The following is a 23919-nucleotide window of genomic DNA, read 5'->3' as shown; positions in this document are numbered from 1 at the left end:
TAAATGCAAGTTGTTGCGGTTGTGGGGTTGCAGAGGTGCGTTGGTGTGGGTGGTAGTGGTGGCGCCCCCTGGCGGCTGTGTGCGTGCGTGTGTGCGAGCGAGTGGGTGGGTGGGTGCGTGTACTTGCACGTGTCCGCCGCCTGGTGGCAGTGCGCGAGGCGCTGCCGGTGACTGACGGACAGGTGCTGTGCCTGCCCTTCACTGCCCTGCGTGCGTGCGTGCGTGCGTGCCTGCCCGCCCGCGCGCCGTCACGTCACGCCGTACGCGCTGCGTGTTCCCGTGCGTGGTTGCGTGGCGACGCTGCCGGCGGGAGGGCCGTGACTCCGGTTGTCAGTGAGGAGGCGGCGGCGGCGGCCATTCTCTGCCTCACGTCGGAGCGATGCGGCCGCAGCGGCGGCGACGGTGATGGTGATGATGATGATGATGTTGGGGACCCTCCTCGGGGCCTTGGCTTTACTCCGGAGCTCGACAGGTCAGTGACCCCACCCCCCACCCCACCCCCCCCCGGGGGGGCTCGAGTGGCGGCTGTGAGGCCGGGGAGGCTTGTGGTTGTGGCCCGCGGGCCGGTCGTTGTGGCCCGCGGGCCGGGTTCACTCACTCACTCTCTCGCTCGGACCGGGACAACCCGCACAACCGCCAGTCTGTCTGTCTGTCCTGTTAACCGCTCCTCTGGCTTGTGGTTGCGGTTTGTGGCCCGCGGTTCGTGGCCGTGGCCCGCGGGCCGGGTGCTCGCTCTGTCTCTCTCTTGCTCCGTCCGAGCGCTGTTATCCCAGTCAACCGCGCACTGCCCGTCTCTGTCTCTGTCCTGTTAACCGCTCTGGACGGACGATCAACACTGTACCACCTGCTCCGTCTGTCCTTCCTTCATGTGGTGACAGCAACTCAGTCCCTCACTCCCTCTGTCCCTCATTCCCTCTGTTCTTCTGTCACTCCCTCTGTCACTCCCTCCCTCTGTCCCTCACTCCCTCTGTCACTCACTCCCTCACTCCCTCCCTCCCTCTGTCACTCCCTCACTCACTCACTGTCACTCACTCTGTCCCTCACTCACTCTGTCACTCACTCCCTCTCTCTGTCACTCACTCACTCTATCACTCACTCTGTCACTCACTCAGTCATTCGCTCACTCATTCTGTCACTTACTCTCCGCTCAAAAAATGGCACAAATTCCACCCATCATCATCATCACCATCCGACCACCATGGAACAGGAGTCCCAAACAACAGGTCACCAACCAGAATTGCAAACAGTCATAAAAGTGCATCTGTTTTAACTTAATGTAACTCAAAAGTGAACTGAAGCTCATTTCAGATCTCGAGAGCGGAAGTCTTCCTCCTCCTGTTCGGAAGGAAGAAGGATTTCCCCCACTTTCAGTGGAGGAGATTAACCCACCGCTAACCGCACGCCCCACAGTCGCTTCAGAAGTGACTGAATTCGCTTTATTACAACGCTGGCAATTCTTGTTGCTAAACCCTGTTGTTTGTCTGACCTGTTATCAGGGAGAATTGCAATTGCAAAGGAAAGGTTTGAGTAGACACAGATCGGGGTTAGCGAGAGAGAGAGAGATGCGTTTTGGTTTGATTCTTACACTCCAGCGGTTAAGTAAGTTAGTAGCCTTTTTAAATCCAACCGGTCATATAAGTTGAGAGCAATTCCTTTGGAACAAGTGGGTCTGGTATGAGACGTCTGTTCAAATGGTTGCGGGAAGTTTAAGTTGAAATTGAGCGTATTACTTGGGAAAAACTGCTGCAATATATAAGATGACACTGGATGTTGGTAAATAAAGGGAGCAATAGGTTCTGTTGTCCAGATTACACCGTTTCTACGTGAACAGGATGTAGTGTTGAATTCTATTTACTAATAAATGTCAGTGTATAATTAAAAGTTATTAAGTAACCAGAGGACTTGCAGGATTATGAGCTGATTTGGATCGTAATTATATTTGCTGACGTTTAAGTACACAATCGTTGAGAATACTATAACAAATGCGAAGGCAGCAATTGTGATCAGGATTTCTTTTAGACATCCTAGTATGTATTGTTGTAGTAATAATCCTTCCATTTGGTATAGCGCCCTAGCACAGCGTTGAAGTGACTCAAAAGCATTTCATAGAATATTCTGTACAGTGAATTGACTGTATATTTAGTCGGTGATATATCTGGGATACTGTGATATATTAAATTCCTGGGTGTGGTCATTATTTTGTTTGAACAAGAAGTGCTGCGATGCAGTTGGAAGGAACTGGCTTGAAAAAAAATTACTGGGGTCAATTGTGTGAGTGAGAGTGGAATTAATATTCATTGCGCCAGTTATTAACCCAGGGTCTGTGTGAATTCAGCTCCTGCGCTCCAATCTATACCACAAATTGAACTTGGAAAATGTCAACTTCGAAGCACATGTATTGAAGATAAAAATAATAGTCCGTGTGTTCGATATGGTACATGTCAAGTCGAAATGTCTCAAAAAGAGCTTCAGAGTTTTCTGCAACGTTTATTGAGCGTTTGAAACCAAAAACAGAAGTGGCTGGGAACGCTCAGCAGGTCAGGCAGCATCTATGGAGAAAGGAAAGTCAGTCAACGTTTCGGGTCCACGACCCTTCGTCACAGCTGGGGCATGTTGGGATGGAGAGGCTTTTAAGAGCTGACAGAGAGGGGGGAGGCAGGGCAAGGAAGGCAAAGGAGAAAATGGGGTAGAGGACAGGGGATGATGGGTTGAAGCGGTGTAAGTGATGCAAAACAAAGTGGGGTGGGGGGGGGTGGGGGTGGTGTTGCAACAAAACAGGCAGAAGAGAGAGAGAAAAGGTGTGTCTGGGACCCAAATGATGTGGTAATGGTCACAGAAGAGTGGGCGGGGAAACCTGACCTGTTATGGTCTTTATTGAGTATTTGTCAGAGAACTCGGTTTCGTTTAAAGCCATATCCGAAAGATGGCATCTCTGACAATTCAGTGTCAGTTTAGACTAAAGCCTCAAGGGTCCAATGTGGGGCTTGAATCCACAACCAGAATAAGAAAAGGTTGAGAACATATTATAAAGTGGATTGACTCTATATTATGTGGGCGAACACGGCAGCCAATTAAGGATAGCAGTGTCCCACAGACAGTTGTGGATTGAATGACCACATTTTTTAGGGGAAAATGATCCCCTGGAAAGCGATCCTCCAATCCATTAACAACTGGGTTTCTACTTACTGCTAGGTAAACAGAGGTGTGTGGAGTAACAAAACTTTAAGGAATGTTTAAAACGTCTCTTAACAACTTAAGGTCTCTGTTTCGTATCTCTTCTCTCCCAGAGTTAGTACATCATTTGGGGACCTGGTTTCGCATGTTCGTGTTCCTCACCCAAGCAATTCATGTAGGAGCCTAAACAGTATTCACTGGCTATTTAGCCATGAGATGATAATAGCCAAGTTCCTCTGATACCTACCAATGTTCTCATTCTAAGAGGGGTTCCTAGAGAGAAATCAAGAGCTAATCCCAAGCCCCTTCTACACATGGACACAGAGGTGCCTTTTAATTCTTAGAGGATGTAACAACAACAACAAAATTACATTTGTAAAGCGTCTTTCATGTCGGGAGGACGTCCCAAGGCGCTGGACAGACAGAGTTATGGGGTAGGGATGGGGGAGGTTGGAAGGTAGGGGGGGGAAACAGGGAGATCGAAAGCACGGTCGAAGAGGAGGATCTTGAGATGGGTCTTAAAGATGGCAAGGGAGGGGGCGAGACAGAGTGACAGTGAGATGGAGTTCCAGAGGGTGGGGGCAGAGTGGCAGAAGGCCCACCCACTGATAGTGGGGCGAGTAAGATGGGGAACGTGAAGCAGGCCGGAGCCCGCTGAGCGGAGGGAGCGAACAGGATGCTGGGGTGTCAGGAGGTCGCAGAGGTAGTGGGGAGCAAGATCGTGGAGGGTTTTGAAGGTGAGGACCAGGATCTGGAATGTATCCTCTGTGTGATGGGAAGCCAGTGGAGTCGGGCGAGGATGGGGCCTATTAGGGTCATGGAGCCTGGTGCGGGAGAGGACACGGGCTGCAGAATTCTGGATGATCTGCAGTTTGTGGAGTCAGGAGTTGGGAAGGCCGACAAGCATGGAGTTTGCATAGTCGAGCCTCGATGTAATGATAGCACGTATGAGGGTTTCGGTGGCCTGCGGTGTGAGACAGTGGTGGAGCCGGGCGACATTGCGGAGGTGGGGGAAGACAGAGCGGGTCACGGTGCAGGTGTGGGGTAGAAAGGATAGTTGAGAGTCAAAACAAGACCCCAAGGTTCCGGACTGGCTCAGCGAGGTGGAGTGTGCAACCACGGATGGTGATGCTCTCAGCGCCTGAGGTGACTCAGTACAGAGGAGATCTCGACGAGTGTAGGCTGGATTTGAATGTTAGCCCTTCAGGTGAGAGGACAATTTGTGTATTCTCTGGGGCATCCGTTTGTTTTGAACACTTTGTCATGGATTGATGGTTTTCATTTGGCCAATTTGTCTTCTGACTCATCAGCTCCTTGAACTTAACCATGGCACAGTAGAAATCGGAGTGAAGATACCAGGTGCTGCGGCTCAGGGTAATTGTTAGTGGCAGAGAGTTGAAACTGGCAATCTTTGTCCCTCTAAGCTGGGAATGCTGTGAGACCTTCGCCGCGTTAGTTCAAGAAGATGAGAAAAATAAACAAAACGTTATTAACATGGAGGATGATGCTCCCAACTTTATTTTTTTGATTTCTTTACGTTCAACAACAACAAATTACATTTGTGCAGCGCCTTTCATGTCAGGAGGACGTCCCAAGGCGCTGGACAGTCAGGGATCCGCAGCCGAGCTATCTGAAGGGCACTGATTTATGCTGGGGTCTGATTTTGTGGAGGTGGGGGCAGCACCTTATTAAAATCTCCACTCTTTGCGTGAGACCATAAGTGTTGGCAGGCTATTTGACTGTTGAGAAGATCAGAGTGGCGCCTGATCCTGTCAACACCCATTCTTTCCAGCAAGGGTTGCCATTCCCAAACAGGAACTCTGAATTTTTTTTCTCTTCTCTTTTGCTCGGGGAACTCGAGCCAAATGCAATCTCCAACACGTCAGCAATAAGAAAGCTTTCTAAACACAGGCTGAGACTAAAGCTGCGTACGCCTGGTCTAAATTGGCTTAGTGCTACATTGAATGATGCTTTCCTGATCCTGTGTTATCAGGATAGCTTTTTATTTCTATAAAGAAGTCACTGATCAGTGATGGCCTCTCCAACTCACGCTTCTCAGTGTTCCAGTGTGCAATACGGTAATGATTCTTCATAGACTTGATTGGCTGGCCTCCTAAGAGTGTGAGCGTAGCTAAATTAGTGCAAATTCCAGATGCAATAGAGATGTAAATATTTGGCAAAATGATTGACTAGATTCAGATGTTAACGTGTGGTAGGGTTTAAATGTATTTTAAAAAAAGATGCAGTTTGTCTGGAATGGAAATAGTGTGAAAGTCAACAGCATTTCACCCGACCAAAGTATCTACTTTTATTAAATGTACATTTTAGATGCCACCTGAAAGGCACTGTTTGATTTGTTACGGTAGATACAGCGCACACACAAACCATGCTTTGGCACGCTGATATTGAGCAAACAAGTGGGGGCGTAGACAGTACTGTCCCATGGTATCTCTTCTGCTGTTTTGAATCTGGTGCTAAGGAGGTGCGCAAGAGCAGGTGGGTTGTGGGTATGGCATGGTCTTGAGTCTCATCGTGACTCCAAACGCTCTCCCTCTCAGTGAGCGCCTGACTGACACTCAGGAGTGTTCAGAGGCAGTATGGCAGAGAACAGTCATTTATCTGAACATTGACGGAAGTCCTGCTGCTGCTTGGTGTGCGCTATCTTAGCGCTCTGACACGACATGCCGTGCGGCAACACATTAACCAGCACTTTCAGGCAAAGGATGCGAAATTAGTATTCCAAGCATTGCACATTTCCTCGTCGCAAATTTTGAGTCAGAAATGTTCGGTCATGATGACACAGTGGGGGTCTTGGTGTTGTAGATGGATTCAGCTGTGGTCTCTTTGCTTGCAGTTGTTTGGAGGTTATGTTACCAACTGCCAGCGCTGTTCTGAACGAGCTGATCCCAAGGGGAATCTCATTGAAGGCTTTGCATTAATTTCCCTGATTTTGTAAACTAATTCCTTTAAAACTTGGCTCGTCAGCACCGCCAGGTATTTTATTTTCCGAAGGCTAATCCGAACAATCCTCTCCCTTTTTTGATTTCAACTCCTGTTGAGTAAGAAATTATTTGATTTTTTTTGTTGGAAGACAGAAGGTGTCATTGTACTTTTGCCTGTCGCTAACTATCTCATTCTTTACATTTTTTCCTGCTCGATGTGCTATCAGTTCGCACTGCTCCGAATCTTAGCTGTAATAATGATGATGATAATAATAATAATCCTTGCCTTTGATATAGTGCCTCATCAGGTCATTGAGACGTCTCAAAGCGCTTCACAGCACATACTGCGAAGTGGATTGACCGTAGTTTGTGGGCGAAACGTGGCAGCCAATTGATAGAGGGATATATATTCCCATCCTGCCCTTTTTGAGGGCTCTCACTCGCTCTGACAATGTAATGTTTCTCCGAAGTTTTACTTTGGATATTAGCCTGGACAAAAATTGTCAAGAAGCATTGTTGAGGAAAGCAAAACTAACTGTTTGCACATTCTTGCAGATAAAATATAGATGGATCTGTTTGTTTGTTTTGTGGTATTTGCTTCTATCACTGATCACTCCTCCTTAAGGTAAACTTGCCTGACTTGTCTGGTAATACATCTGTTGGAATTTGTACGCCTTTTGTGGAATGCAGGTATGATCAGATGCTTAATTTCAGACTCGGGAAACATTGCATAATATTTAGATTACTAAGCAACCGGAATGTCCTGCTTTTGAAAAATTTTTGTAGCTAAGTAAACGTGTTGCTGTTTTGGTGCTTGTTGTGAGCCAGGATCCTCGGTGCATCTTTTTGTGACATTTTATTCCCGCTGATCGACTTTTGATCATCACTTGGTGCACGTTGTAATAATCATCAGTTCTTTGATGTGGACTTTCTTGTACGTTGCGATAGAATGCTTGGCTTGGGTGTGACTTCAATCCCTCAGTGACAGAATGGTTTGCCAGTGTTTACTGTTTTGGCTCAAATGAGTAATCGACATTTGGCAATGCCCCAAAAGGTTGTTGATGCCCTGTTAACGATAGCATGGATTGTTGCCGAGGATATGAATGAGGGTTTTTTCCCCCCACCCCCCAAAAAAAACCCTTAAATATCATGACATCAGTCAGTTCAACAAAAATCGCGAGAGAGAGAGAGAGAGTAGGCAAGTTGTGTTGCCCTTTTCTCTCCCAACGTTATTCTCTATACTGCATGCTGAAGATTTATTTTCTTCCTCTTTTGAGAGTGCTGACTCATGGTCCCACGGACGCCAGCTAAGCTTCCAAGCCGTTTATTTGAACTTTTTATTTGACGTCTGTTTCCTCTTAACTGAAGTTTCTTTCCATGTGCAGTTCCAAGGGCTCTGATAACATTCCGATTCATCATCCAAGTGCTCGTTAGTCCTCATTAATAACAATAGTAATGTAATCCTTCCATTTGATATAGTGCTTTTCACATCTTCAGGACGTCTCAGAGCGCTTCACAGAATATACTTGTCCAGTGAATTGACTGTGTTGGTGTTGTGAGTGTTTTTGCCACAGGAGATTGTGGCTGATCGCCTTAACCCTGACCCTGTTGTCACCCAAGGTCCACCAGTGTGCACTTTGAAGCAAGAATAAGGAATACCTAAGATCATCTAATTCCATACACACCAGGATTTGTACCTGTGGCTTTCTGGTACTGTTGAATCCATAGACCATTGAGGAGCCATTTGACATCCTCCTCCCAGAGCTGATTCTGTTCCTATTTGCCATCCATACATCTGCATTTTCTGGCAGGGGTCACCTGAACGTGAGCAGGCTTGGAAATGCTTGCTGATTTCCTTCTCCTTAGCTGATTTTTTTCTTTTCTGTAGGTCAGAGGCAGTGAGGCAAATGACAGCGCCTGTTGTGCTATCCAAGCAGAGCTCGGTTAACTCAGCGCAGAGCAGGATATAACCTGTAACTTGGTGGTCCTTGTGACATTTTCACTTAGGGGGCAAAGTGTTTTTTAAGTACAAAGTCATGGTGGGTACTGAAGGGCTCATTTTCAAAAAATTGCAGTAGAGAGTCACTTTGTAGATTCAGGTCATGCTTAAAGACCAGTTTTATCGCCCCTTCACCACAGAAGGTTTGCACCCGCTGTGCTCTCTATTCAAAATCAAATGTAAAAACATATCTTCAGCCTGTAAGCCGGAATAAAATGCCCCTGGTAAACAGTGGTGTGCACAAATCCTTCTGGTTTCAAAGCAGCATGTGGAGTCCTCAGGAATCTTGCACCAGACGTTGGTTAGGCGGTGTCCTGGGTAGTGGTGGTTTGATGTACTCGTTAAATCTGACTCGTTGCTTTGTCAGATAGGTGCACATGACACGCATTGAGGCAGACCTGTTGTCCAACACCATCTCTTTAGCATGATTTTAAACGCATTGCTGTCTTAGCACCAGTCTTTTGCTTACCCACAAGACAAGCACCAGTCAAGAGTTTGAAGCGTGAAGCACTATATAAATGCAAGATGTTATTGGGCGGCAGCCTTGGCGTCTTACGAAGATCCTCTTGATAATATAACGGTTGCTTTTTTTAACCCCTTTGCCTTCTTGGCGTTCAGCTTGTTGCCTAAACTATGCACTTTTAAGAAAGGAGTTGGTGATTTTTTTTGAAATTGATGTTTCCACTCACCTCTCTTACAACTTTTACATTCCAATACTAGAGATTTGCAGCAAAACATTTTTCATGGTCCACCATTGTGCACTTTGAAATAGGAATAAGGAATAGCTAAGATCATTTAATTCCATACACGCCAGGATTTGTACCTGTGACTAAAACAAATTGCTTAACAATAAAAAGCATTTCGAAGCCATAAAAACAATTCAGGATTAAGAGGGTTAAGGAAATGTATGTCTAAATTAAACTAAAAGCTTATGTAAATGCAGTTTGTCCAGGCATGCTCCACCTTTTATACTGTTCCATCTGTTGTAGCTAAAATATATTTAGCTTTGTGTCATAACCATTGCACAATTTGCATAAAATATTGAGACTCTTAAGTGCCAACATGGATTTCTCACGAATGGTCCAGGTGGTGAAGAAAAAGAAAATGTAGACCTGGTTATCACCAGCCAGTTAGTGACCTTAAATAGAAATGTTTTGACAGGTAACCTACTGGTCGAATGGGTAAAGGCAGTAGGGCTGTAGTGAGTTAGCCATTGGGATAGTACAAATGCCCTCAGACACTGTTAGGAAGGGAAATGTTTCCCATTGCTGACACTATCCAGTAACAGTCCAGGAATAATAATAAAAATACTTGCATTTGATATGGCACCCTATCACGGCTTTGAGACACCTCAAGGCGCTTCACAGAATATATTGTAAAGTGGATTGACTATAATTTGTGGGCGAAATGCGGCAGCCTATTACGCACAGCGGTGTCCGAAAAACAGTCGTGTATTGAGTGACCAATTTATTATTTTTTGAAGAGATTATATGAAGGAATGGTGCAGTGTGTGTGTGTGTGGTAATCTAAACACGATGCCAGAGCCGCCAAGTACCGTATTACAGAAATGGCTTCTGAATACACCGGATGCATTTAAATTGAAAATTATACTAGTTGTGGAATAGAAATGAGGTTTGCGGAAGGGAACAAACTAGAATTTTCTGTGCATTTTTTTCCCGTTCCTGTTGCAATTTACTTTTCAGAATGCAAATGGATTCTGTCAATTCCCACATACAGTAATATGTATAAGAATGGGTTTGCATGCTGATACTGCCAGGAAACCTGACCAACTTTGTTTATATGTTACGTGTTGGGTCTGTGAAGCGCTCCGAGACGCTACCCTGCGTGAAGGACGCAATATAAATACAAGTGGTTGTTGTGAATGCAGATAATAATATGACCAAAAACCTCAATCTGAGGTCATGTTTGTACAAAGTCCTGAGCACCACTGTGCTGCTGTTTCCTAATCTCTGAGTTTTGAAAATCAAAAAATTATGCAGCTATGTCGTCTGTTGGGTTGAGGAGCATGAAATGTACTTTTAGGACTGTGCCTGCACTCGGATGATGGTATGAAGTGGGTGGGTGTTAGTTTTGTTTTCTACGTTGAGATTGGTATGAGGTCCATATAAAAATTTAAGTCTTTGAGTTTCAGTGCAGTGGCAGAAATGGTGATATTTGGTGTTTCTGCAATAATAATGATCTTTCGTTAATTGCTATATTCACACCTCTCCAGCTAATTTATTTTGGATCTGACGGGTGATACAACAAAGCTGGGAGGGAGCAAGTCGATGTCCGAATGGAGCCCATTACCAAGATCATAGCAATGAAAGGACAACAGACCTTAGCTATTACATCAGTTATTAGCAAAGGCCCTTCAGAATGGCCGGAGCCCATATTTAAGTTTTCTTTGAAGCTCTTTTGAAGGTCAACTTCAATTCAACTTTTTTTTGTGCATCAAATCAATCAAATGCCTTGCACTGCACACTTGTCTACATGCCCAAAGGGTACTTGTCGAACATTGGTTTGAAGAAATAAGAAGCATAGCTAACGGGAACTTTGTTCTTGTCATGGTTCCACTACGGATACATCCAGATATCTTTTGGAAGTGATTCACAACTGTTCGACAAGCAGTTTGTATGTAGGCTACTTAAGGGCATGTTCATAATAAGTAAAGTGTTATTAACATTTTTTTAAAAGATGTAATTTTGTAGGTGAATATTTAAGCTGTCCATATCCATTATCTTACCACATGACTTGGTTTGTCTGTTGAACAATGTACTGATCTCAAGTTTTGAGTCAAACTTTTGGAAGAGATGTTTAACCAAGGTCCTGTCTGCCTGTTCAGGTAGATGTTAAAGATCCCATGGACAATTCAAAAAGAGAAGGGAGTTTCTCCCGGGACCCTGGCAAGCAATCCTTCAATTAAAATGGGTCATTCACTTCAAGGCTATTTGCAGGACACTGCTACGCACAAATTAGCTGCTGTGTTAGCCTTACAACTCCAGTCGGTACTCTTCACAGTAAAATCCTGCCAAGTGCTTTGATACGTAGGTGCTGTATCAAATGCAAGGATTACTATTTTATAGATAGGCCATGATAATTAGTGGAGTAGAAAGGGCAATCACTTTTCAAATAGCAATTTAAGTCAATAAATAATATTGAACTTTTCAACAACAACTAAGTTCATCGTATTCCGGTCTTATAAAACTCGATGATTTCTGAGTAATTGCCTTCAGTTTGATCTTTCCAGAATCAATGGAATTCACTGTCAGACGTGGCAGCCATTTGCAATATCCATCAATCCATTTTATGGATTGTTTGTCCACTGGAGATCGGGGTAATGCATAATTAGGCCCTTTTAATTCTGCTATCAAACTCTTTGTGGATTTCTGCCAGCTTCTGTAACTGGATTGCACGAAATTGTACTGCAGTGTTTATTTTTCCAAGTGTTTATATGAAATTAGTATGCATTTATGAATTAAACATTCAGTCTCTAGACAACCACAGTGCTAAGTGTTGTATTAAACTTTGTGCACTGAGGTTTTGAAGAGAACATTTTTCATGGTATATGAAGGGCTTTCAAACTTGTCACATCAATCAAAATTTCAGCACGTACTCCGAAAAGGATGCACTTAAGCAAACAGTTGTTACTGTTCCTGTCAAACTGCAGTCATTATTTTAATTTAAATTATAAAAAGTGACAAAACTGATGTGTGAATAAATGTTTGCTAAATTATATGTTTTAGAAGTAGTGCACTGCATCCTTCAAGACCACTGCAAGTCAACAATATTACTGTCTGCCTTGTGGCACCTGTTAAGGTACATTTGTTTGGATTTTTTTGGGTGTCTGACGCATGTAAAAACCCATCACCATGCTTAAAAAGTATCCAAACCGAGCTGAGATTTCCATGCATCCCACCTACACGTGGAAATCCCAGAGTTAGATTGTTAGAATCGAATGCGCACTCTCTCCCTGGAGGGACAACACTACACCCTCCTGCTTAATAATAATAATAATGCTTACCTAATTCCAGAAAGTATCAGAGCGCACGTCGGCAAGAGTCAAGCCTTGGAGACCTCAGAGTGTTCGTTGGGGTAATTTGTTTGGATGAATGTGAGTTGAGCATTTGATATCCACTCTCCGTGGCTGGTCACTGTCCAGCACCTCAACCCAACTCGACACTTCACGTGTAAGCCTGGGCGATGAACTCTCAGCAGATTTTTTGAGCATTTTTTAAGTACAATTTTAATTGAATTGCGTGCATTAAATTTGCAAAATGCGAGCCAATTGTGAAATCTGGTTTCAAGAACGTGCCTTATTCCGTACTTCAGTCTGCACTCGTGTTAAACGTGGCATAGGATACTACTGGTGACAGGTCGTGCTAATGAAAGCAAATTTTAATCCCTGGTTATCCTGTGCTGGTGCGCGACAGTTCATGGAGAGCTTTGAAATCTGTAATGGGTGTGTGTGGGGAGGGGGCGGGCAGGAATAAATCGTTTATAATTATTTACATAACGAGGGGCTGCTGGCACCCGGTGAGCACACACCAGTTGTGCTTATAGCAGTGGGAATAAGTGGCCATCCATCCATAAATTGTAAGTATCTTTGAATACTGATGAGGATGTTGCAATGTCAATACCTGTCGGTGAAGCCAATGGGCAGGACTCTCAAACTTGATTACCTCACTCAGATCCTGTTTCACAGAAGACTGCTGACATGAGCCGAGCAAAACAAAGTTTTTTTTTCTCCCTCTCGGGGTGAGCGGTGAACTAAAATGTTAATGAGTGATAATCATATTTGTATTTCACAGTGGGACACAGCTTGTACGATAATAATAATGAATCCTCGCATTTGATACAGCGCTTAACACGTCGAGACTAATCGTAGCGCTTCGCAGGATATACACCTCAAAGTGATTTGGCTGTGTATTTTGTGGTCGCACTTGTCTTTGATCACAGCAATGAGTTTATCATTTGTTCTTGATCTTGTCTTATTAGGCCTTTAAAAAAGGCTTGAATGTGGTCACTAATAACTGGTTTCATTGCCTTTGCTAATGTTCTGCTCAGTCTGAGCTCCAGATATTTTCTTCAGGCTTCACAATGAATAATTAATTAAAGATTATTATCTCTCTTTCTGTGTTATCCCTCATCTCTAGCTGAGAGGCCGAGCAGGAAAGAAGCGCACTCCAAGATCTGTGTTGTTAATCGTTTGCTGCACTTATATGGACTATCCTTCTTTTTGGGAGGGGTGGAGGTAATCGTGGTCTCTTTGGAGCTGTGGTGGAGCTCCAAGGTGATGTGCTTGGTAGTGGAATGTCACCATCGAGTCAGTCCTTTGAGGGTTTGTTCCTAAGGGATTCTTCTCACTTGGCTCCTGTAAACCATCGTCCAAACAGGTCGGAGGGTCCTAGCTGGACAGTCATCGGGATGCTGTGGCCAATTTATAGCGCTCCTGTTGCTGCCCAACAGCGATCTGATCAAAGTTTTGTCCACAAAATACACAGTCAATTCACTTTACAGTGTGTTCTGTGAAGTGCCTTAAGATGTCTCAAAGACATGATAAAGTACGATATCAAAAGCAAAGATTCTTATATATTATGGAAGCACAGAGTGTGAATTAAACATGGGATCCTTCAGTTTAAGTAGCACCTCAAGACGTGTATAGTATTTATCCACTGAGCCACCAACAGCTTCATAGGTTTATTGAATCTTTGCATGATTCTCTTATTTATTTTATCATGAGAATATCACTTGTGCTATTAATGTAGAAATGTTTTAGTAAAACACTTCCCTGGAACTTACGTAAACTGATCCATTGAAATGTTACCAAATATAGTGAATAGAACAAACACAAATGTAATATCAAGAGAACGTCTTCAAATCTGAGCAAAGTCATTACAATAATAATCTTGCATTTGATATTGTGCCTTAACACCTGAAACACCATTTGCTCTCTACGACTTGAGCTTGATGTGCACGTTTTCTTTTATCTGCCCTTCCCTTGAGGTAGCTGATGAAATGTTCTGTATCTGACAGCTTTGGTTTGGGCCCAAGTTCCCAACTGAGGCTCCTTTCATTTACTTCAACCTATATTAAGGTTGCAGCACAGCACCTCCAGGAAAACATTAACCTATATTCCTGATTGATGTCTCCTTTTGTGCAGTCAGTAAACAGTGAGTGCTATTCTGAGATTAAAGTGTGCAAAAAAAAAAAAAAAATTCACTGCAGGACAAATGTTTGGATACAGATTACGTCGTGAAGCATTTTGTGGTATCTCAAATATAAGCATTATTATTATTTCAGTATGCAGAATAGGTTATTTTTTTTTTCAAATTTAAGTGTAACCTTCCAGAAAAAGACTTTATTCAGTGATTTTTATCCATCTTACTCTACACCACATGAGAGAAGGACATTGAACACAAATCTTTGCAAGGTGTTTGCAAGAAAACCAAGTTTATGTTGTAAATAATTCACTCAGTAATCCATTTAGTTCGATCCCCCCCAAATTATTGGTCTCCCTATTATTTGAGCAACTAAACTAAGGAAAGAGGTTCAGTCCATTGGTCTCATGGAAATCCCTGCTGCCATTATTAATTGTAAGATGCCACTCGTTCATTTGGTACCACAGTAATTCCATCCACCCTCCACCTCAAGTTACCTCGTTTGTGTTTGTTTTTTCAATGAAACATTTCTTGTCGTTACTTGACAACCTTCTTGTTTCCTTGGAGGACCATTCACTTTCCTGTGTTTTTTTTCCAGAATTGGATAGAGCAAGCAGCTTGTTTAATTTTCCTGTTCAGTAAAGTCCCTGGATTTGTTTGTTAAAAAACAGACTTCAGTTGCAAATCAATACACTACCTGCAAGTCATGTGTTTTATAACAAAGAATTGGCTTGTAATTGATCTAATTACTGCATGTTGACTCTTAGTCTGGCAACAACCATAGTTCCATAAAAACACTCTTACACATCACTTTGCCAAACAGAAAGTATTCTATTTAAATGTACTTGGAACTAAATTACTGTATTTTTTGAAAAAAAATAATGGATCAGCTTGGTAATCTTTTGAGGCTGCTTAATTTGATTATGATTGTATTTAATTAACAGCAAAACGTAGTGGCAATTTTATTTTGCTTCCTTGTGAATCTGACAAATTAATTTTACATTGACAGTACATAAATGCATTTTAAAACCAACATCAACCTAAAACTGCATATCTCAACTTCACCGATGACCTACAACAGTTTGCATTGTACGGTATAGCTCCTTTCATGTCAGAAGGAAGCTTTAAAGTGCTTCATGCAACCTTCTGGGTAAAGGGAGCACAGTTTGGCAACACAAACTGTACAGACTATTGATGCTAACAAAGCTTGTGGTTCATTCCTTTATTCTGTTTAGCTATAAAGCGTCTCTTGATTATATTTTCCCCAAATTAACTTGGCTAGCAATTTGTTTTGTGCAGTTGAAAAGTGTTAAGGCCAAGGTCATGAATCAATGTTTCCTCTCTACAATAGGCATAATGTACAGTGGGTTCAGAAATGATGGTGAATCATCGGTAAACAATGGGAAAACGGTCGGATTTAATTTCTGAAAGCTTTAGTAATTGACTGTGGATTTTATCTTGAATATTAAACTTCCTTCCAACTGGGGTTGTATTTGGGCTCGTTCCAGCGTAAGGAGGGGAGGGGAAGGAAAACCTCAGCCAATGTTCCCACTGTCAGTTTGGCTCAGTCAGAATGTTCAAGCCCCATATTGGGACGCTGAGTGTTGGGGGAGCGCTCCATTGTTGGATGTGCTTTCCTTTGGACGACACATTAAACTGAACTTACATCTAATTATTTCGGTGGGTGTTAGAGCTCTCATGGTCCTATTCAATAAGAGGAGGGAGTTTCTTCCTTTGAACCCAAATCATTCCCAACCTCCAGAAATGGACTGTTTTGGCCACTTGAAAGCATCAAGACGTGTTTGCATATGAATTCTATCTTTATTGCAAGACAGTTAGTATTTAATAATGCTGTATAATCCTGTCCTGGCAAACAAATCAATCCCCTTGATTACAATGGGTCATTCGCTTCATGGCTGTTTGTGGAACATTGCTGTCTGGAAAACTTGCTGCTGTATTCACCTACAAATACAGACGCTACACTCTACGGTGAAAACCCTATGAAGTGCTTTGATGCTTTTAGACAACACGATTTAGGCGCTGCACAAAAGTATTATTGTCCTGTGGTATTGTGTGGTGAGGTTCAGGTTCGATTATCGTTTCCTTACTGACCTGCCAAGGCTGTTGCTGTGGCAGCAGAATAGAAACGTGTGTGGGGAGAAATTCTACCCGGGTTCAGACTTATTTTTTGTTGTGGGCAGCCGGAATTTGTCAGATTCTTAAATACTACCTCGGTGTTGAAGTCGGTTGTCTGTAAGTTCTTTTAAGATCCCCAGGAAGCTGACTTCCAAACTTGAGATGATATGCAACAATTTGCCAAGTCGCGGACATTTTAGAGGAATGTGACGCAAGTAAGAAGTAACACGAGACCCAGGTAGAATTTGTCCCCGGTGATGGACTACTTTATTTCAGATCACTGTACGTAGCACACCTTTTTGGGACTGGGCCACTATGCTTTCAGCTGTGTGTAATGTTGCATTGAATAACATCACATTAATTGCATTAACCACTAGAATTTTTCACTTGCCTTATTCAACGATGCTTCAGTTTTAAAATTCTCGACCATCCTGTTGATTTCATCCCTACATACAGTGGGTGAAGATGCTGTTAATAAGCACACTCTGATTTTATAACAACCTTCACTAATACAGCCCTTGGATTTTTTGCTTGGAGCGATTTGATAGTGTGCTTATGCTCGCAGCCTGCTGGTGTAAGTTATTTGCATGTTATTTGCTGCTGTCATGAGCACTGTTGCACAACCTCCTTAAAATAACACTTTCATTCTTTCTTGTCATCTTACTCCCTGGCCTACATGAACTTTTTTTTGCACTTTGATCCATATTTCTTCATTATACAGAGCTGTGTATTTCTGTTGTTCACCTCTGACACTGTGCGCAGAATTTTGTTTGTGCCAACGTAAATGCCAAAACGCGGATAAATTATGAAACTCATGAGTGGTTTCACACTGAGTGACTGGAAGCATATCAAAGGAATGAGGTCAGCAAAAGCAATAGCAAGTACGTTTTCTCTCCCACCAATGTGATTAGTGATTCATAAAGAATTAAAATAAGACGAGGATGAACTTGATGTAGTTTTATTTGCAGAAAGGGATTATCGAAAGAGTTCTTTGTAGCTCCTTTTTGACGTCTGTTCAGTTTTGACACCATCAACCATGATTTTACCGGGAAGATACCTCCACTCACGGAGGGAATTATTTGCTTTGTGTTTTTTGATTGTCCAGATGTTGTTTTGCTGGTCTATGACTCATACAATTGTGATGAGTCATTGAGGCAAAGAAAGTGGGTGAAACATAATGAGAACAAAATGATTCTTTAAATGTGCCTTCCAGTTTTATGTTAAAAGCCTGCTTGCTCTGACATGTTTTTCAGTAAATGCCGCACCAGAACCATCACTCATAGTTTAAAGAAAAACTGCATTCTAATCTGGCCAATCGTAATCCAATATTGAACTTGGATCCAAACAATAGATAATGCTTGTTTTTGATATAGCGCCTTTCACATCGCCTCAAAGCAGTTCGCAGGATTTGCTGCGAAGTGTTGTGCCTAATTGTAGGCAATTGAAGTAGCAAATTTGCACACAACACAGATTTGCCTGGAAGCGGATGAGCAGTTTTACGTGCAGGCTGTATCAGGACGCCAAGAAAAACTCCCTTCTCTTTACAAATTGTCATGAAATCTTTAACACGCAAGTGAACCGACAAATGGGACCTCAGTTCAACATTTTGTCGGAAGAACGACATATCTTACAATACAACGCACCCCTTGCACTGCACTCGAATGCCAGCCGAGGCTGAGTTCAAAGCCATGACGTGGGGCTTGGAACTCACCGCGTTCTGACTCGGAGGTGAGAGTACGTGAGGAAAGCATTGGATTCAGTCGTATTGTCCCAACAATCGGCCAAAACGGCTTGTCAATTGTGCGGGATCCTGGCCAATAATTCCCCCAGATAAAATTGGTCATTTACTTCATTGCTATTTTGTGGATCATTTTTGTGAGCAAATTGATTACCACATTTGCCTCTAAAATGCAGTCATGACACAACACATTAAATCCTGTGAATCGCTTTGAGCTGGCCTCACGATATGAACGGTGCTGTTTCAAATACAAAAAAACAAGGATCATTATCCCTGATTTAGAAGCTCAGTTATCCAGCAAAGAAATCATATTTGCAGTCACCTGTGGTTGGGCCAACCTTTTTTGGTAGTGTTTCTCTTTGGAATGATTTTCTTTCAACCCACTTAGCTGTTCCCGATCAGAAAATACATAAGAGCGACTGTATTCTTTCTTTCTTTCATTCCAACCGAGCCCAAATTTGAGACTGCATGTTGTAAATCTCAAATGGTGGGACCCACAAAGTTAAAGTAGCATACATAGTTTAAACTTGCTCTTCTTTTTTCACCCTCTCTCCTTTCCCTTCTGCACAGCTGCTGATTCTGAATCCCGTGCCACAAGTAGTTATCAATATCTATATGTTAATGAAATTAGCCAGGTCCTCCATGCAAACTTCTAAAAATATACATCAGTGCCAACATCTGGCTGCAGAGGTTCTCCATATTAATGAACAACTGCTGTCATGAATGCCATTGACCTTTTATAGGCTGAGTAGTTTCCTTTAGCGGTTTTGGTTTTACGGTGCATTTGAATTGACGCATGGCAAATTAGGTGCAATAGTGAAATGGGGCTTATTTATTAATGGCTATCCTTGCGTCATTATGTTTTCAATCTTCAAGAACACTGGTTGATCGTAATATGTTTGCCACAAAGCAGAAACAGAATGCAGAAGCTAGTGACAGCAAATGTAATGCGAACTTTGAGAGATTTTGCTCAAGGCCTTGAGGGAGAAAACATTTCAGATACGAGTTGCTTGACCCCATTAGATGCTTCTGTAAAAAAATGCACTTAAGTTTGAGCATTAATGTTGCCCTTTATTTGTAGGCTCCTGACAGCCGAATAATGGATGGATCATGAGCATTATAAAGCACTTCATGTGTGCTTTGTGTAGTATGGGCTTTGAAATGTACAATTTCTATAGATACACTGTTTTAGATATTATTTCAGTATCACTTGCCGCCTTGCATTCAACTAGGCTACTTTTTCTACCATATTCAAGTGAACCTGTGAGCTTGACCAATGGACCCAATCATTGTGGAAGAAATCGCTTCATTTTCGTCTGGGAGATTTGTGTGGTAGCTGTACCTCGGCGTGGAGGGCAGCCTGTTCATTTATTCTCTTTGGAACTTCACACTCATCTTTTCGATTCGTAATTTTTGTTGGTGATCCAATGTTATCTCATATTTTAGATGTGAGAATCATTCACATTTTGATAGCTGTCTGATTGAGTGAGAGACCAGACAATTATTGAGGTTGCCTTTTATCCAGACATACATTCACCTCATTTATCATATAAGCATGCCCAGTAAATATTTCATTGACTAAGATTTGGCATTGAGCCTTGTTTCTGCTGATAAATGAGTGTTTTTGCACACAGACTTTGTTGTTCTGGCCTTAGAGGTAATGAACTGCAAGCAGCCTTCGTGTCTGTGAAATCTTCCAATTTACACTGCATATAACATTGGTATCTCAGAGCACAGCAACTCATTTGATTAACTCGAGACACCAGATGGAATGAGCTATGTTTTTGCCTGCATAGTTGAGCCGGAGGGTGAAATGCTAAAAAATGTAGGTGAAGTGCAGACTGACTGCTCTTCAGGGAGGATTAACGGCTGATGATGGAGGGCTGACGTATGTCACTAGGGAAGCATTTGCTGATCTGGATTATTGGTCTTGAACTGGAGTACTTGGTGCCTAATTCTGGTATAAATGTACAATGTATAGAATTAGTGGTTATTTCTTTCCTAATTACAGTAATATCAGCACTTCTACAAACAGAAGGACTAAGGTTGATCATAATTGACTGCTTTAAATTTTATGAAGTTTTACAAATGGCAAGAGTCCCTCTTTTATTAGTGGAGTCTGTCATTAAAAAAAACATCAAGTTCTGTTGGTGCATAGACTGATTAGATTTAGCTCAAGGATTTTTAAAGAAGACATTAATTGAATTGTATCTATGGAATAGCAGTCGAGACAGACCATAATTATCCTGGCAAGTGATCACATACTGTGTATGGATAGTCACTTATAAGGGCTTTTCAATTTTTTTTTAGCAATTTACATTCACATAAATTTGCATTTAGATTGAATGGATCAAAATGTTAATGTAATTTGTTCATGTGTGGGTAAGCAGTGATGAATCTTTAAGATAAAATGGGGAGTAATCTGCCATTCTAGACCAAAGGCGTAGCTAACTGTTTGAGGCCTGCAAGCTTCTTACAAATTGCTTTGGTGCCTCTGAACAATTAGCACTATTTCACAGAGTCAAAAGGTGCTCTCCATGGGAAACCACGTTTATTTATTGTGAACCTTATTTTTTCTGATCGCTATACAATTCATTGTATACAATATACAATACAAAGCTATGCAATGCATTGGAAATGAATGCACAGATGTAAAGTGACGTTGGTTCACTATTCCAACTTTTTTTTTACAGATGTGAATGGGATATTTTGATCATCATTTTCATATGATATACAGGGAACCTTCACGTTTTTGCCCTGCCTTTTATATTGATTGTGATTTGCTCACATTCTTGGTATTCTGAAAATAACATTAAGATGTCAGAAAAATTTAAAAATTTCCCCAACCCTTAATTAATACCTAAAGACCAAGTGTCATGAGAATGTCTGTTAACTATGCATATCCCAAATTCCCGATGCCTGTTTTTATTCCCTCTTTGTTTTTGAATCATCAGGACTTGCAGGCATACAAAGTCATCCGAACTCTGACTATTGCCATTCAGACCATAATCCCTCGTCACAGGAAGACGATGATGCACAAGATGTTTTAACATTTGCTGACGAGCCTGTGTAAATGCCCAATACAAAGGTCATCCTTGCAACATGAACAAAGCAAAGGAAGGACAATACAGTACAAGGCTATGGCTAGCTTGGCTGCCCCTGGTGATGTCTGATGGTTTCTGAAAGTGCAAACGATAATGCATTCTATCTCATGATTATTTTTGCTTCGTTGATTTAAGCTTCCTGAAGAGCTGCTTAAACTGTTTTTAGTCTGAATCTGGTTGCTAGAGACTTGGCAGAAGAGAGGGAGAGATTTGAAAGGTTTAGTGGGATCTAATAAATGAATGACCTCTTCTTTTTTCCAAAGTTTCCATGTATCAGTAATTCCACCATGTCGATGTTGAAGATCTGTAAGGTGTTGAACTGGGAGGAGGGAAGCATCAGAGCTGAATCTAATCCTGTCCAACATTACATTTACTGTATAGCATTGATTTGCAGGATTAGGCCTTCAGTGGCATACGAAAGTGAAATAATTTGATGTGTTTTACTGAACTATGGTGTAGAATTGCTATTGTGCTTCTTGAAATCTTAAGATAGCAGTCTTCATGAGCTCGGTCATTGCCATTGTCATTGCCAGTCTGGAATTGCATTAATCTCACAGAAAGAGTATTGTAGATATACAAAATCCCTTCAAAAGCTTTATGTCAAGACAGGAATTGTATAGAGCAGGATTAAGGATGAAGCTCTTGGGCTTCACAGTTAGATTTTACAAACATCCTTTAAAGCTGGTGATTAATGGGAAGATTAACAGTACAGTTTTGGCAAAGTGTAGAATTCATCAATTTACCCAGAATTGTATATTCTAAGTATTGGGGACCAATGGGCAGTTTACAACATAGCATCTGAGAGACACCATTGCTTTATTCTTGTTGAGAATGAATTGAGGTCATTAAAATCACAGTTGTAATTTAGAATAGAGTGGCTACTATCAATATATTTTGACAACCACTTCTCTTAGAGGTTTTCCTGGATCTTGGTCTTGAAGGTGAGCCATGTGGTATGAGAGGGAGTGACATCTAAGTAGCTTAGGTAGCTGGATTTGAGAATCTTGCATTCAAATAGCACCCTTCACGCGAGGAGCATCTCAGAGCACCAAATCATGTAGGTATTCCAAGGAATAGTCCACAAGTTTAATTTCAGATTTGTGCTGAATTGTCAGCCCAATTGGCTTCATTACCTGTAGGCCACAGATGTGTAATCATTTCTGTCTTTCACTCCTTTTCTCTGTTGTGTGGTTCCCCTCATGGCGGTCATGTGTACTGCAAACAGGATTGTGCTCAGCTATGACTGGCTTCTTGATCAAATCCGTACGTCAATACTTGGGTGAGGTCATTCAGCCCCATTAGAACATCTCCCAGAAATGGTCTGTGCCTTTTGAGAGGGGGAAAGGGGAACACATCTGGGCTTTATATTAAAGCAATACGCTTCCTTTTTTATTTTTCTGAGAGATTACTTTAGGTTATCATTTGCTCAGTCAGTTTATGACTTGTGGTGTGATTGGTGGAGGGAGGTTAGGACGATGATCGAGCACTGAGGAGGCAAATTCGGAACTTTTAATCGTGCATAATGTGAATTAAAACATTGCCTGTTTCATGAACTATGAGCAATATTAAAACCCTCATAACAAAATATATGGAATTACATTGGACATTTGTATTGGACATTGGGCATTTCATGTCCTCCCGACGTGAAAGGCGCTCTATAAATGTAATTTTGCTGTTGTTGTTGTATGAGCGTGTGAGGAGTTGTCAAAGAAACCATTTCACCACATTTACTCTATATCCATTAACTTAAGTATAAAGCTGTCTATTTCTGTCCAGGTATCCTCAAGGAATAATTGTAATTTAGCTTAGCAAGCTCTGTAACTGTTTAGTGTACGCTGTGTTCTGGCTTTTTCCTTTTTCTGAAAACAAAGAGATTTGAGAGATTGATTTTTTTCCCCTGTATTATTCGAACCCAAAGAAACGCCGTCATGAAAATAAGTATAGGATTTTCTCGTAACAAAGCAAGTATATGTCCTCGTATACTGTGCAAGAAGAAGCAACAAATACATAACTGGACAGTTCTGAAGCTTGGAGCAAAATATGAACCCACGTGGCTCAATGCGCGTTATTCAGAGCCATTTGAATCCCTTGTTTGCCCATACATACAAATACTACACTTTACAATAAATCCTTTGAAGTGCTTTGAAACATTTTGGACAATGTGATAAAGCACTCATATACAGGCTGTATATGGAGTCCTGTAGCTGAGTGGTTAGCGCACTCACCTCACAAGCGAGAGGACCTGGGTTTGATTCCCGGGCATGGCAAAATTTTGGGCAAATTTCCTTACTCCGCATGCCTCTGTTCTCCTAGCAGCAGTAAGTAGGAACCTGGTTGTCAGTCGATTGGCGGGTCGCTTTTCCAGAGGTAATAATCCTTTTAAAAAAAAGCAAAGATTATTATTATTGTTCTGCTGAGCTTTTGCACCATGTTGTAGCTGGTATGCTGTCCATATAATCAATATAATGTTCCTACTCAGACAAAGCTTTTAAATGGGTTTTTTTGTGCTGGAATTTACCTGGTGGTAAGATGGCATTTGATAGCTACTCATGAATGTAGCAGATATTTGATACGGAATTTCTCAGTTGAAGCTTTCTTTGAACGATGTTATATTCAACCCCCACCACCCATCCTGTTTCCCAATATGCATTAGTGACATTTCCAT

The 23919-nt window shown here is 42.0% G+C and overlaps 1 protein-coding gene across 2 annotated transcripts in view; it reads left to right on the top strand.

Annotated features, from left to right (window-relative positions):
• Positions 1–295: 295 nt before the first annotated feature.
• The window catches only part of npdc1a (neural proliferation, differentiation and control, 1a), a 55135-nt gene continuing 31511 nt past the window's right edge, over positions 296–23919 (top strand). For both annotated transcript variants that reach the window (XM_007900352.2, XM_007900350.2), the window contains exon 1: positions 296–472. In XM_007900352.2, the coding sequence (XP_007898543.2) occupies positions 406–472 (67 nt within the window). In that variant the 5' untranslated portion in view covers positions 296–405. The remainder of the gene's footprint in view (positions 473–23919) is intronic.

Source organism: Callorhinchus milii, unplaced genomic scaffold, assembly GCF_018977255.1.
Source record: "Callorhinchus milii isolate IMCB2004 unplaced genomic scaffold, IMCB_Cmil_1.0 Scaffold8, whole genome shotgun sequence".
Lineage (NCBI taxonomy): Eukaryota > Metazoa > Chordata > Chondrichthyes > Chimaeriformes > Callorhinchidae > Callorhinchus > Callorhinchus milii.
This window is presented reverse-complemented; position numbering and strand designations above follow the sequence as displayed.